The sequence below is a fragment of the Populus nigra genome, chromosome 3 (assembly GCF_951802175.1).
Source record: "Populus nigra chromosome 3, ddPopNigr1.1, whole genome shotgun sequence".
Lineage (NCBI taxonomy): Eukaryota > Viridiplantae > Streptophyta > Magnoliopsida > Malpighiales > Salicaceae > Populus > Populus nigra.
The window spans coordinates 16,469,923-16,482,442 of NC_084854.1; the positions used below are offsets into that span (position 1 = coordinate 16,469,923).

The window sequence follows — 12,520 nt, forward strand, 5'->3', positions numbered from 1 at the left end:
AGTGCACCAGGCATCCCAACGCATGCCATGTCCCCTGTTCATTTACTGCCTAACTACAGAGGCGAGCCTGATGGCCTACAAGCATCACCAAGAAAGCCCTGTGTTGAAAATGGCGGCCGGGAGACAGACAGCCCCAGTATTCCAAGTTCTCACAAAAACAGAAAACATGTTGTAGAAAAAGAGGACAGGGATGCTCTTGAACCGACCACCACTCCCACTCGTCCAATTCAACAGGCCAATATTTTTTGAGGGTGCCATTGACATGGAAGATTTCTACTTCAAAAAACAACAGAAGATGGAACATTTTGAGTTTGGGCATTATTGTGTTGATTTGGTTATGCAATTCCTATTTTTGTATTTTTCCTTGTAGTTGTGAGCAGTGAACCTTCGTTAGGTGAAAAATGCAAGCCCGATTCCAAGTCACCTTCCCCAGTACCGGTGTAGGCAAAGAAGATCAAACTTGGAATATTATGAATCCTGAAACAGAACACGCCGCTAACAAAAGCAGAGCAGAGGAACACTGGACTCCACATCATGCCCACTTGGCTCTTAAAGCATTCAGCCAGATTCAAGAAGCAATGGGTTGCTAGTTAATTGTTGAATGGCAATTTATGATCCAGGACCCTTTCACATGTTTTTCTATGCTAAATAGAATTAATCGGTGCTTCGAATTTATATAATTAAAAGGTATTGAGATATATAAAATTTAACAGACGAATTTCAGAGAATAATTTCGAACAAAATATTAATAATTTTTTATTGATAAAAAAGAAAAGAAGAGACATAACCACCAAATTTAAGTTCCACTTAGAAATCACCACCTCGAAGACGGAGCACGAGATGGAGAGTAGACTCCTTCTGAATATTGTAATCCGCAAGAGTCCTACCATCCTCTAATTGCTTCCCAGCAAATATAAGCCTCTGCTGGTCCGGTGGAATACCTTCCTTATCCTGAATCTTGGCTTTCACGTTGTCTATCGTATCAGAGCTCTCAACTTCAAGAGTGATGGTCTTCCCTGTGAGAGTCTTGACAAAGATCTGCATCCCGCCTCTCAAACGCAGTACCAGATGCAGAGTAGACTCCTTTTGAATGTTATAATCTGCAAGAGTCCTCCCATCTTCCAACTGCTTCCCTGCAAAGATGAGCCTCTGCTGATCCGGGGGAATCCCTTCCTTGTCCTGAATCTTGGCTTTAACGTTATCAATTGTATCAGAGCTTTCAACCTCAAGCGTGATTGTCTTTCCAGTTAAAGTCTTAACGAAGATTTGCATCCCACCGCGAAGCCTGAGGACAAGGTGAAGGGTGGACTCCTTTTGGATATTATAATCCGCAAGGGTCCTACCATCCTCTAATTGTTTCCCAGCAAAAATTAGCCTCTGTTGATCCGGAGGGATACCTTCTTTGTCTTGAATCTTGGCCTTTACGTTGTCAATAGTATCGGAACTCTCGACTTCAAGAGTTATGGTTTTGCCGGTTAGGGTTTTGACGAAGATTTGCATACCGCCGCGAAGCCTCAGAACAAGGTGGAGTGTGGATTCCTTTTGGATGTTGTAATCGGCAAGGGTACGGCCGTCCTCGAGTTGTTTGCCAGCGAAAATCAGGCGTTGCTGATCAGGAGGGATACCTTCTTTGTCTTGGATTTTGGCTTTGACGTTATCGATTGTATCAGAACTCTCGACTTCAAGAGTTATGGTTTTGCCTGTCAGGGTTTTCACGAAGATCTGCATGCTCGCAGGGATTTAAGAAAATATCTGAGATTTTGATAGAACAAAAGAAAAGCAGGCTTCAGATCGAATGAATGTGTGATAGGATCGCTGATGATGGGAAAGATCAAGGGTGCGGTGCTGTGTCTTTATAAGAGGAGGTAGCCGCCTTAATGCCTTCATGGAATGGAGTCGAATTCTTCAGAAACAAGGCAAGATGGGTCGTTCGCATGCTCCGAGGTCTTTCCACACCACGCAAGAACATTCTAGGGAAAAAAAACAAAGGAAAACGAAGAAGGAAGAAAGAGAAGACAATTTCGCAAATTCACCGCAGTTTTTTTTCGCTAAGGAAAAGAAACTGTTAACAGCCTTTGACTCTTTATAGCCAATTTTTCATAATGAAATTGAGATTCCATTGATCAGTTGAAATGATTTTTCTTATATATATATATATATATATATATGTTTTTACAAATAATAAAATATATTTATTTATCATATCTAATAATTTATGTTACTACTCAATAACTTAACTAATGATCTCATAATTATATTAATTACTAATATCATTATACAATTATGATTCATCAAAAAAATACAATTTTTTTAAATAAATTGTTAATATATCGTAAACCCTATTTTTTTATTTAAATATAAGATGCATCATTGACATGGATACTTGATGTGTGGTTTTTTTAATTTCATGTAATCCAATGCTTTTTTTTATTTATATTTTAAATAAGAGTATGTATATAATTTGTGTTTTGGGTCACTGGGTAGATTTGTAAGTTTAATTCTACTCCATAGAAAATTACCACCTACTGCTAGGTAAAGAAATAGATGGTCGAGCGGTTAAAACCACAAAGGAGTTACCACCACGTTCCCCTCCTTTTTACCTTTTCTTTGGTTTAAAAAATAAAAGAAGAAGAAGAAGAAAAGCGCAAGCATGTTAGTCCCCGCTTTGGAAGCTTCTGTTTAAATTAGTCCCCAAGTTACAAAATATCTTATTATTACCACCAATGAAAAGGAAATTGATGATGATGTTCCTTCGGGTGGAGATTTGAAAGAAAGCTGAAACTGGGAAACCGCTTCGTGCTAAATTATTATCCAAAGCCTCAAATTCAAACGATTCAACTCAAAATTCTTCTCTTCTCTCTTCCATTCGTTCAAACCTCCACCAACATTCAGTAATTTGAACAACAGCTAATAATTAGATATAATAATAATAAAAAATGAGCGTGATTGACATTTTAACTCGCGTAGACGCGATCTGCAACAAATACGACAAATACGACGTCGAGAAGCAAAAAGATCTCAATGTCTCCGGCGACGACGCCTTCGCTCGCCTCTACGCCGCCGTCGATGCTGACATTGAAGCCGCTCTTCAGGTCTCTTCGATCTATTTGAAATCAAATGGATTTGTTTCATGTTTCAAAATTAGTGTCTGCTTGTTGATTTGGACTCCTGTTAAGTCCATTTATAGACTTGGAGTGTTAGTTTTTGTTGATTGGAAGGTCAGTTAGCTGTATTTCTGCTTGCATTGTTGAATTTGGAGTGATTTGATCTATAAAGAAAGCAGAGCTTGCGTCCAAGGAGAAAAGTAAGGCCTCTGCTGTTGCAATAAACGTAGAGCTTCGTCGAACTAAAGCTAGATTGCTTGAGGAAGTCCCTAAGTTGCAGAGATTAGCAATAAAGAAGGTTAGTTTTTTATAATTTTTTTAATTGATTTTTGACGGACTTGGTAGAGAAATTAGCTACAGAAAGTGAAATCACTCGGTAATATACTTGGATTTCTCTTGATCTTCACGGTTTTCTATCATGAATTGGTATTTAGGGTCCAGAGTATAGAATTGACAGCATCAGGGTTGGTGTATTGACAGGTTAAAGGACTCTCTACAGAAGAACTTGCTGCACGAAATGATTTGGTCCTTGCATTGCCAGATAGGATTCAAGCTATACCAGATGGAAGTTCAGCTGCACTCAAACAAACTGGAGGTTGGGGGACTTCGGCTCCCCGAACCGAAATCAAATTTGATTCAGGTGATTTGTGAATCGTTTGTAGCTTATTTCAATATTTAGGAAGTGATGTTTGATTTTTCTCCTTGTTAGCTCATGGTTCATGGATAATTATTGTATTCTAATTATGTATTTCCTTTGGGTAATAGATGGGCAATTTGATAATGAATACTTTCAAGAAAGTGAGACATCTAGTCAATTCAGGCAGGAGTATGAAATGCGTAAAATGAAGCAGGCAAGACTGATAAAGTGGCACTCTGTTTGTCTTTCATCCTGTAATTGAAGCAAGCTATTGGTCCCATGGTTTCCCTTGTTATTAACTTTCACATTCCTCCAGGATCAAGGTTTGAGTATGATTTCAGAAGGTTTGGACACTCTGAAGAATATGGCTCATGACATGAATGAGGTACTTATCGTGTGCTGGAAAATATGTTTGAAATGTGGGATGTGTAAGAAAAGCTGTTTGTATGTGACTATTGGCAGATATGTAATTGACCATGGCATTTAAATTCAGTGTGCTATGTGATATGTGCAGGAGTTGGACAGGCAAGTTCCTTTGATGGATGAAATTGACACTAAGGTGAGAAGCATTGCTGTATCCTTCTAATTTTCAGTGCCACTCATATGGAATTTAGAGTTGATATGAAGTGCTCTCTATGCTTCCTTACAGGTGGACAAGGCAGCTGCTGACCTTAAGAATACCAATGTTAGACTTAAAGACACTGTTAACCAGGTGATTGAACTTTCAACTTTACGAAGTTTAAACTTTTATTCTTTTCAGATGCATCCAGATTTAGGCTTCTTTCTGAATCTGACACAAGTTTCCATTCTATTCCAGTTGAGATCTAGTCGGAATTTCTGTATTGATATTGTTTTGTTGATCATAATCCTCGGAATCGCTGCCTACTTGTACAAGTAAGTTCCTACTTCTTTCATAAGTAGCTTACATGTCTATCATCATTTATATGCAATCAAGTGTTATGCTGCCATTTTCGGCATGTGCCCATTATGTTTGGGTGAGCTTTCTTTGTTTTCTAATTCCACATGAGCATCTAGCTTAATGGGGCTTTCCTCCATTTCTCGTACAGACTTAGATCAAGCTCTTTTGTAGGATTCATTTGACAATATAACTCATCGAAGCAATTCTTAAATCAGGATTAGTTATTATAAGTGAGCAATCTTGTCTCATTGAGTATACTTTATTCCACTGTGAATCGATACCATGAGAATCCTTTTTCTGGTAGTTCACATAGTATAGCTAGGATGAACTAACTTTAAAAGCAACATTATACTGGGAAATTTCTCAAAATGGGGGCCAAGGAAGAAGAGTGAAATTTTTTAATTTCACGAGCAAACTTAATTTGACTCCGCTTTACCACACACTTGGGGAGCTACATGAAGTTGCTTCATTTAATTCTGTTGTGGGTGCTCTTTTGGGAATCTGTTGTCATACTAGATCAATTTTTATTACTTCAGCTCATGTCATTTTTTCTCGCATTTGTACCCTCTTACATCCCAATGTTTTAAGTTGATGTCTTCCTTACCATTGTATTCATAGGTTTATGTTTCATATGGCTACACCATCACAGACCTCATCCTTAATAGCTGCCATCTTCATCTTCACCCAATGGACTCATTTCTTGACTAATCCTTTCTTGTGTGTACAAACATCTGGTTTAACATCTTCATCTTAGCTGTGTTTATGAGCATGTTATTTCTTCACCTGCAACTCTCACTATTTTGTAGAAGTGAAATAAACAAGAGGAATCTACTGCCTAAATAAGAGCACATAAGAAATCTACCTTTGGTAGCAACTCAAGTTCACATTTTCCATAAAAAGTAGCTGTCCAAATAAAAAATGCATTTTAATGAGCACACCAAAACTCTAGTTTTATACAAAATATACATGCAATAGGAAAGAAACAAAACAAAATCTTTAGTGAAACTCGAAATATAGTTATAATAATGAATTGAACTTCCTAATGTCAATTCAGTTGGTCCTTCCCACCAGAAGCTTTCTAATTCAATACTACTTTCTTTTATGTGAGTTCTGTTGATCCTACTTCTTCTTTTCCTTTTCTTTTTTGAGGTGTGCATTCTGTTTATCCTGTCTGTATTCTACCTATATTTTGTTGATAGTTGTGGAGGCTCTAGTATCGTCAGTTGTTGATACACCTTTTGAGTTTAGGGTTTAACTCCTTGGAGGTGTGCATTGGAGACAACTTGATGTACAGGTTGTCAAAATTATGATTACCCATTGAATTGTATTGGTTTTCGTGCTTGTATTTCCAAATCTTTTGAGTGCATTTTGTTCATCTTACCTATCTTCAAGGTTTATAGTTGTGGAGGCTCTAATACCATTAGTTCTTGAGTTATAAGTCTATTAAATGAAAGTATTGGATTTGCGATAAAGGACTGACAAAAAAGGGTATGTTCAAGAATCAGATCAACAAATTCTTAAGAATTTGTGAGATAACTGCGTTCTTGAGGGGGCTTTGCCACTTGGCACAGACAATTTCATGTATATTTTTGTCAAAAATACAATTACCTTGCCATTGAACTCTAAACTTTTAAAGAACACATTGTATTTCAAATGCTTAATTTGGTCTTCATTGTTCTACTGCATGCAAAATCTACACAGTTGTTGACTGGGTAATCTAGCATCTTGTTCTACTGTCCATGCAAAATCTATACAGTTGTTGACTGGGGTCATCTGGCATCTTGAATGCTATGTAACAATTTTGAAGTGTGAACTGTAGAAAGGAGATGGACCAACATTTACTTATTTTAATATGTAAACATTTTGTATGCCTTTATATGATGAAAACTGGAATTTGGCATTGAATGAAAAATAAGCCTGGAGAGTGGAATTTGTTTGTCGGGACTTCAGTGTTGGTTTCTGACTTTGAGTGGTGGGGCCGTCAAGCTATTGATTTACCTAGAAAACCTAGGAAAGAATTTGTGCTTGGTTCTTCTAACCCAAGGCAAATTTTTTTGGTAAGGACTTGCTAAATTACCAGTGGTCTTCTCCCCCGTAATTTTCCCTCAAAAGTGAGATGACCGATCATCTTCTTGTATCTCCCTGAAACCTACAGTGATGAATCAGCCGATGCTCTTATTTTTGTTGTTTTTTCAATTGGGAAGTTTCTCTGACAAAGCTTCTTCCTTTGCAGTGTGCTGAAGAAGTGAAGAACATGAAAAATCTACCCTAATCTATTTCCATGGTGTGTTAGTGTTGGCTTTTTCTGGTATAATTTTGTATTTTGAGGACTTCTCATATGGTGCTTGCTTTTGCATTTGATTTGTTTCTCATGCTGGGAGTAACTTCTCACACATGGAAATGGATGTTTGTGGTATAATTTTGTATTTTGTATTTTGGCTTTTTCTGGTATAATGTTTTAAAAACGCCGCTGCAGCTGCGTTTCCAAACGTTTTATAAGCGCGCCTAGGCTGCACTTTTTTCAATGGAGCATCATCCGCTCATGCTTTTTTTACACGGATAAGAGGTCGTCTGCTTTAACACATGATTTGTCATCCTTTGCAATATTTCTCAAGCACTTATATAGATGAAAAATCATGTCTCAAGTTTTGACCTATCTTTTCAACTTGTTTTAACTTTAAATTATAAATATATAACTCAAATACAAATATAATTTCTTTGAAGCATTGTAGAGTTAAAGAATTAAAAAAATAAAAACTATTTAAAAAAGATAAACTAAACAATTAAAAAAAATAAGAGAGGGAGTATGAAGTAAAATTTAAATAAAGAAATTTATGCAAAGTAGAAAAACATAAATAAAAAAAGAGAGCGTATTAAATTGAAAAAATAAAAACAAAAGAGGTGGTGTTGTTGGCGCATGTAGGCTAATTTAATTCAACAACTTTTTTTGGTTTATTGATTCATGTATATTTTTTTTTCTTGTTCTATTAAACATAATCAATATATTTGAGGTTTTAATTAAAAAAAATAAGAAATTTAAAAATGCATTTACAATATTAAAATATTCTTTTATTATATTCAAAATTAACCTAAAATTATACTTGTGGTGTAAGAATGTGTAGCTAGGATATGTGCGAGGTATGTGATAGCTAAAATATTGATTCATGTGTGTTTTCATTGTTTGATTTATATGTATAGGATAAAATAAGTTGGAAACAAACTATGTTTGTAGAGAACAAAAATTTGTCATAAAATCAGGCTGAGATTCTTGAGATCTAAAAATTTATTTTTCATTGTATTTTCATCTATTAAACATTTTTATCATGTTGATAAACCAATTTTTCAACTCAAATCACTTTAAAATTAAAAAAAAAAAATCTTTCTCAATCTTGATCTCTTTTTTCTAGCACGTCAAAAATAAAAAATACCTCAATAAAACTTCTCTTATTAAATAAAAATAATTAACACTAAAATGTTCTTTTTTGTTGCTAGAAAATAGCCAACAAATAATTTTATCTCTCCTTCCTTGATTTTTAGTAAGTTTCACTCTTTTCTCTCTCAAACTCAAGAAATAAACAAAGTAAATTTTTTGATTAAATAATTTTTTGCGTGAATTTCATATTGGTCATGCAGGTTTCTCATGTTTTATGTTTTAGTCCTCTTTTATTGAATTTTATTGTTCTTTTATATATTTTAAACCATAAACCATAACTCATTAAATTAGCCTTAAATAGATGCAATCGGAGAAGAAGAGCTTAAGAATGAAAATGAAAAAAAAAAATTGTTACTGTTCACAAAACCATAACACCCAAGTCTTTTAGTGTATTTAGCAGTAATTTATACAAGCTATCCACTAGGAATGAATCACCATATTTGCTAAGATCCTTATACTATACAAATCACCGTACCTAGCTATCTGAATGTATAAATAGCCACCGTGATATTTACAAATATAAACTCTTGATACTGTTCTAATCAAGAGTTAGGTGATTTCCTGTGAAGGTTAGGTGATTAAACTCTTGATATTGCATAGGAGAATTCCATTGCTCAGTGCTGAAATTGCCACACTCAGACTGATCTGTTCCGCTGAAATTCTCATTAGTGCCATCGTTTCTGATAGATACAACGTCCTCCTCTATATCTGCCTTTGTTCTAAGCATCTTGCCGGGTGGAAAACAATTCCCTCGCTGTTGGTTTGTTTCCGCAGGTTTTCTTTTCAGTGGGTTTAACATATTGTGAAAAGAAGTGCAAGATTTGTCGCTACTTAGGAAGTTTATGCTTGAGGCTCTTTCAGTTGATGGAAAATTCTGGGGAGAAAAGAAACAAGGTAACATTGGGCAATCATCGTAAAAATAATTCGTGACCATCTCAGTGTTGGGGTTGATGTTCATTTGCTGTAGCTCATTCACTTTTGGGAACAAGCCGGTGGGTGCAGATGCACAACTTGGAATATTTTGATCTTGCCATGTGTTTCTGGGGATGCTGTTCTTCTGCCTAACTCGACACAGCACCCAATCATCCAACTGCAGCAAGCAGAATTGTTGTTAACAATCCAAAAATCGTTATCAAATATAACTGGCAGTTGAATTAGACATGGGTTCGACCCTTCCACTTACCCTCATAGATCCTTTTCTCTTGGGATTGTTCCAAATCATGGCATCTAGCAATCTGTATTCATGCATGTTCCAGTCTGTCTTCAGTCCTTTGGGAGGGCGTCCTTCGTAGAACACGAGAGTCTTCTTGACGCCTATTTTGGCTGTTCCGAAGGAATTAAAAATCGATTTATCTGTCCCTGTTGCCTTCCAATAACCTGAAGCTGCTGCCCTGTTAGGCCGGGCTCCATTGGGGTACTTCCTATCCCTTGGTGTAAAGAAATACCATTCATCCACGCCAAACAAAGCTTTCTCTATTTTGAAAGAAAAGGTGTCTGTGATCAGTAGGCAATTACTATACAAAAGATGCATGTAAGAAAAATGGAACCAATAGAAACGCAATATATACAGACTTGGTAGCTCCCATGGGTTGTACTTATAGAGATCTATCTCAGCAATAATAGATGCAGGAAGTGGACTTGAACTGACTCTGTTCTTCAAATAGTGCACTATGAGCTCCTCATCAGATGGATGGAATCTAAATCCTGGAGGAAGTTGAATGCCTGAGCTGGCTTTGGCCTCCATGTTAAAGAGGCTTTGTTTCTTGGTGATGGAACAACCTAGGGAGAAGGAATCAATATTTAGGCCAATGATATAAACGATAAAAAATGGTTTGAACTTTGGAGGTTGGGTAGCAACACTGTGCTAAGTTTATATAGGGCGATGCTCAAGCATGCAGGCGTATAGACATGAATTATGTTTATAAAACAATAATTAAGCTTTGATTATTGCTTGGTGCAGATTCAGAGAAAGGAGAGTAGAAAGCAACGATTTTGTCTTATCTTTTGATTTTGAGGTTTTCTTAATTTTAAGGACAATATTGTTGTATTTTAAATGTCCTTTTCTTTTGATTTTCATATACAAGGCGAGTCCTTTTCAGGAGAAGCAACATCAATGGAAATTGAGCATCACAGTGGATTTGATTCGATAATAACTACAGAAAAAGATAATAAAATATCCGCTATGGATGCTGTTCTTGGTTCTATTGGATCCTTCCATGCGTTTTCCCATCCCCTATCTGTGAAAAGCTCCGAGATTTGTACAGAATATACAAGTGTTGAGGAACATAAGAAGGCCAACCTGATAGCTTATATAAGGAATGGGCTGCTTCTTGTTTTCTTCTCGGGGGGATCTCTTCATAACCAATTTGTCCGAAATTCCTGATTCATCGTGGATGTCAATTCCTAACACCGAATTCTTGGAAGTTCACTCTTTAGACCTCAACGCTTAGGATAGCATTATCTTCGAACAGACCACCCCACCTACCACCCATTGACAAGCAAGAGGAGGAGGGATCCTGGATTCTTCGTCAAAAGAAGAGAAACAATAAAACCTCATGTGAGTATGACCTTTATCTTTTCTTTCCTTGTTTTGAGCTGCATTCTCTCTATCTTTCCTTTCTTGTTTTTTTCTCCTACATTTCTTCTAAAACTACACTGTTTTGTTAAGAAAGTTCTTAACAAATTGGTATTGGAGCCTAAAATCCTTGACCAATAATAGAATCTTGCATATTAAACAATTCTAGAGGTAAACCATGATGAGAAATAACAAGATTAAGGCATTGGAGGAGCACAATGAAAGGCTTGATGAACAAATGCAAAGCATGCATCAAGAACTTCAAGATTCCATAGTTGAAAATTAGAAGCTATGACAAGAACCAACAAAAAGGTTGAGCTCTTTAAAGTCAGGCCATCCAAAGAGAAAGAAGATAGGGACAACTCATTTTTTGATGGGAATAATTCATAACCATGAAGGTTACAATCATGGGGAAACCATTGGAAACCTTGACGTTCATAAAATGGGATGTAACGTGACATCACCTAAGATATAACTACTTATTTTTTAGGCAGAAAATCCAAGAGGACAGATTAGGAAGTGCAAGAAGTTTTTCAAGATACACTAGCATATCAATGGGTGGAAATAGAAACAAAAATATGGTATAAAGGTTTCTTATTGAGAGAAGATGATTTGGCTAGCTAAAAAATATTTATAAGGGTCATTTACATGAGATTTGATAGTGGAGAAAAAAAATTAAAAGATATATTTTTGATGTATTTGTGTTATTTTCAATATTTTTAACATTTTTTCAAAACAATTGAAAATTAAAAAATTAAAATAATACACACACACACACACACACACACACACACACACACAAGGAGACCAAAAATACAAAGAAAAAGAAATAAGGGATTAAAGACCAGAGTGATTTTTTAGTTGCCTAGAAACTGAGAAATTGAGAGAAATTATATTTGTTTAAAAAAAAAGGGGAATTTCGGGGGCATTAAAAAAAAGAGAAAAAAAATCATAAATGAAAAAAAGAAAGAGAAGCAGTAAAAAATAATTAACTCTCCTAGCCTCCATTGATTACTTTTCTCTGCACAACACCGTGAGCACCACCATTTCTCACAATACTAATTAACCTCCATACCAAGAATCTCCTCTCAACTCCACCATGAGCTTCAGTCCTGACAATAGTCCTTAGATACTGTTGAAATTCAATATCAATTAGGATTTATAGTTTTAATATTAGTTAAAAGAGGAATCCTTGATGGAGAAGGATTTGTAATAAACTAGTTTATTACAATCCTTATCTAATTAGAATATTAGATTCCTTATTAGATTAGGATTTCCTTTGAATAGTTTAATTTCCTCATTAGCTAGGACTTGAGGTCTATAAATAGGCTTGTAATCTTAAGCATTAAAAAAAAAGGTTGAGAGAGATATAGAGAAGAGTTAGAAAGGTGTCTTTAGAGAAAACTCTTAATAAAATATCATTCATCTCATTCTTCTTCTTTGTTCTTATGTTTGTTTTTATAAATTAGCTATCATACCCTATTCTTTATTTTTTTCCAACAAGTGGTATCAGAGCTGATGTTTGGTTATTTAACATGGCTAATTCAAACCTTCCACTTCAATGTCCTAGATTGATAAAGGACAACTATCAAACTTGGTGTATTTGAGTAAAAGCTTGGCTAGGTTTCCAAGATGTATGAGAGACAGTTGAAAAAGGCTTTGAAGAGCCTATAGATGGAGCGACGTTGACTTTAGCCCAAATGGAGGTCGTGCAAAAGGCACGAAAGAAGGATCAACTAGCACTAACAATCATCCACCAATATCTGGATGACACTACTTTTGAGATAGTGGCCAATGCAACCACCGCCAAACAAGCATGGGAAGTTTTGCAAGAATCAAACCAAAAAGCTGA

At 35.8% G+C, this 12,520-nt stretch overlaps 3 protein-coding genes across 3 annotated transcripts; 1 reads left to right on the forward strand and 2 right to left on the reverse strand.

The window, feature by feature from the left end:
* Window positions 1–731: 731 nt before the first annotated feature.
* Window positions 732–2,084, reverse strand: LOC133688880 (polyubiquitin 3). The gene has a single exon (XM_062108516.1). The coding sequence runs from the start codon at window positions 1,726–1,728 to the stop codon at window positions 808–810; it is 921 nt and encodes a 306-aa protein (XP_061964500.1). The 5' UTR covers window positions 1,729–2,084; the 3' UTR covers window positions 732–807.
* A 637-nt stretch (window positions 2,085–2,721) lies between these two features.
* On the forward strand, window positions 2,722–7,093 carry LOC133688586 (syntaxin-71-like). Its single transcript, XM_062108113.1, has 9 exons — window positions 2,722–3,092; window positions 3,277–3,402; window positions 3,585–3,744; window positions 3,870–3,955; window positions 4,058–4,126; window positions 4,256–4,300; window positions 4,391–4,453; window positions 4,559–4,635; window positions 6,894–7,093. The coding sequence occupies exons 1-9, from the start codon at window positions 2,937–2,939 to the stop codon at window positions 6,907–6,909; spliced, it is 798 nt and encodes a 265-aa protein (XP_061964097.1). The 5' UTR covers window positions 2,722–2,936; the 3' UTR covers window positions 6,910–7,093.
* Window positions 7,094–8,462: 1,369 nt separating this feature from the next.
* LOC133687813 (NAC transcription factor 56-like) lies at window positions 8,463–9,925 on the reverse strand. Its single transcript, XM_062107142.1, has 2 exons — window positions 9,277–9,925; window positions 8,463–9,183 (listed from the first exon to the last, which is right to left on the reverse strand). Exons 1-2 carry the CDS (start codon window positions 9,835–9,837, stop codon window positions 8,632–8,634), a joined length of 1,113 nt encoding a protein of 370 aa, XP_061963126.1. The 5' UTR covers window positions 9,838–9,925; the 3' UTR covers window positions 8,463–8,631.
* Between the last annotated feature and the right edge of the window lie 2,595 nt (window positions 9,926–12,520).

Excerpts from the sequence above, each read along its gene's own strand:
- LOC133688586 (XM_062108113.1), top strand. The coding sequence starts at position 2,937 with ATGAGCGTGATTGACATTTTAACTCGCGTAGACGCGATCTGCAACAAA. Across the intron at positions 4,301-4,390 it reads TGGATGAAATTGACACTAAG|GTGGACAAGGCAGCTGCTGA; the intron begins GTGAGAAGCATT and ends GCTTCCTTACAG. Across the intron at positions 4,454-4,558 it reads TTAAAGACACTGTTAACCAG|TTGAGATCTAGTCGGAATTT; the intron begins GTGATTGAACTT and ends ATTCTATTCCAG.
- LOC133688880 (XM_062108516.1), bottom strand. The coding sequence starts at position 1,728 with ATGCAGATCTTCGTGAAAACCCTGACAGGCAAAACCATAACTCTTGAA.
- LOC133687813 (XM_062107142.1), bottom strand. The coding sequence starts at position 9,837 with ATGGAGGCCAAAGCCAGCTCAGGCATTCAACTTCCTCCAGGATTTAGA. Across the intron at positions 9,184-9,276 it reads AGAGAAAAGGATCTATGAGG|TTGGATGATTGGGTGCTGTG; the intron begins GTAAGTGGAAGG and ends TGCTTGCTGCAG.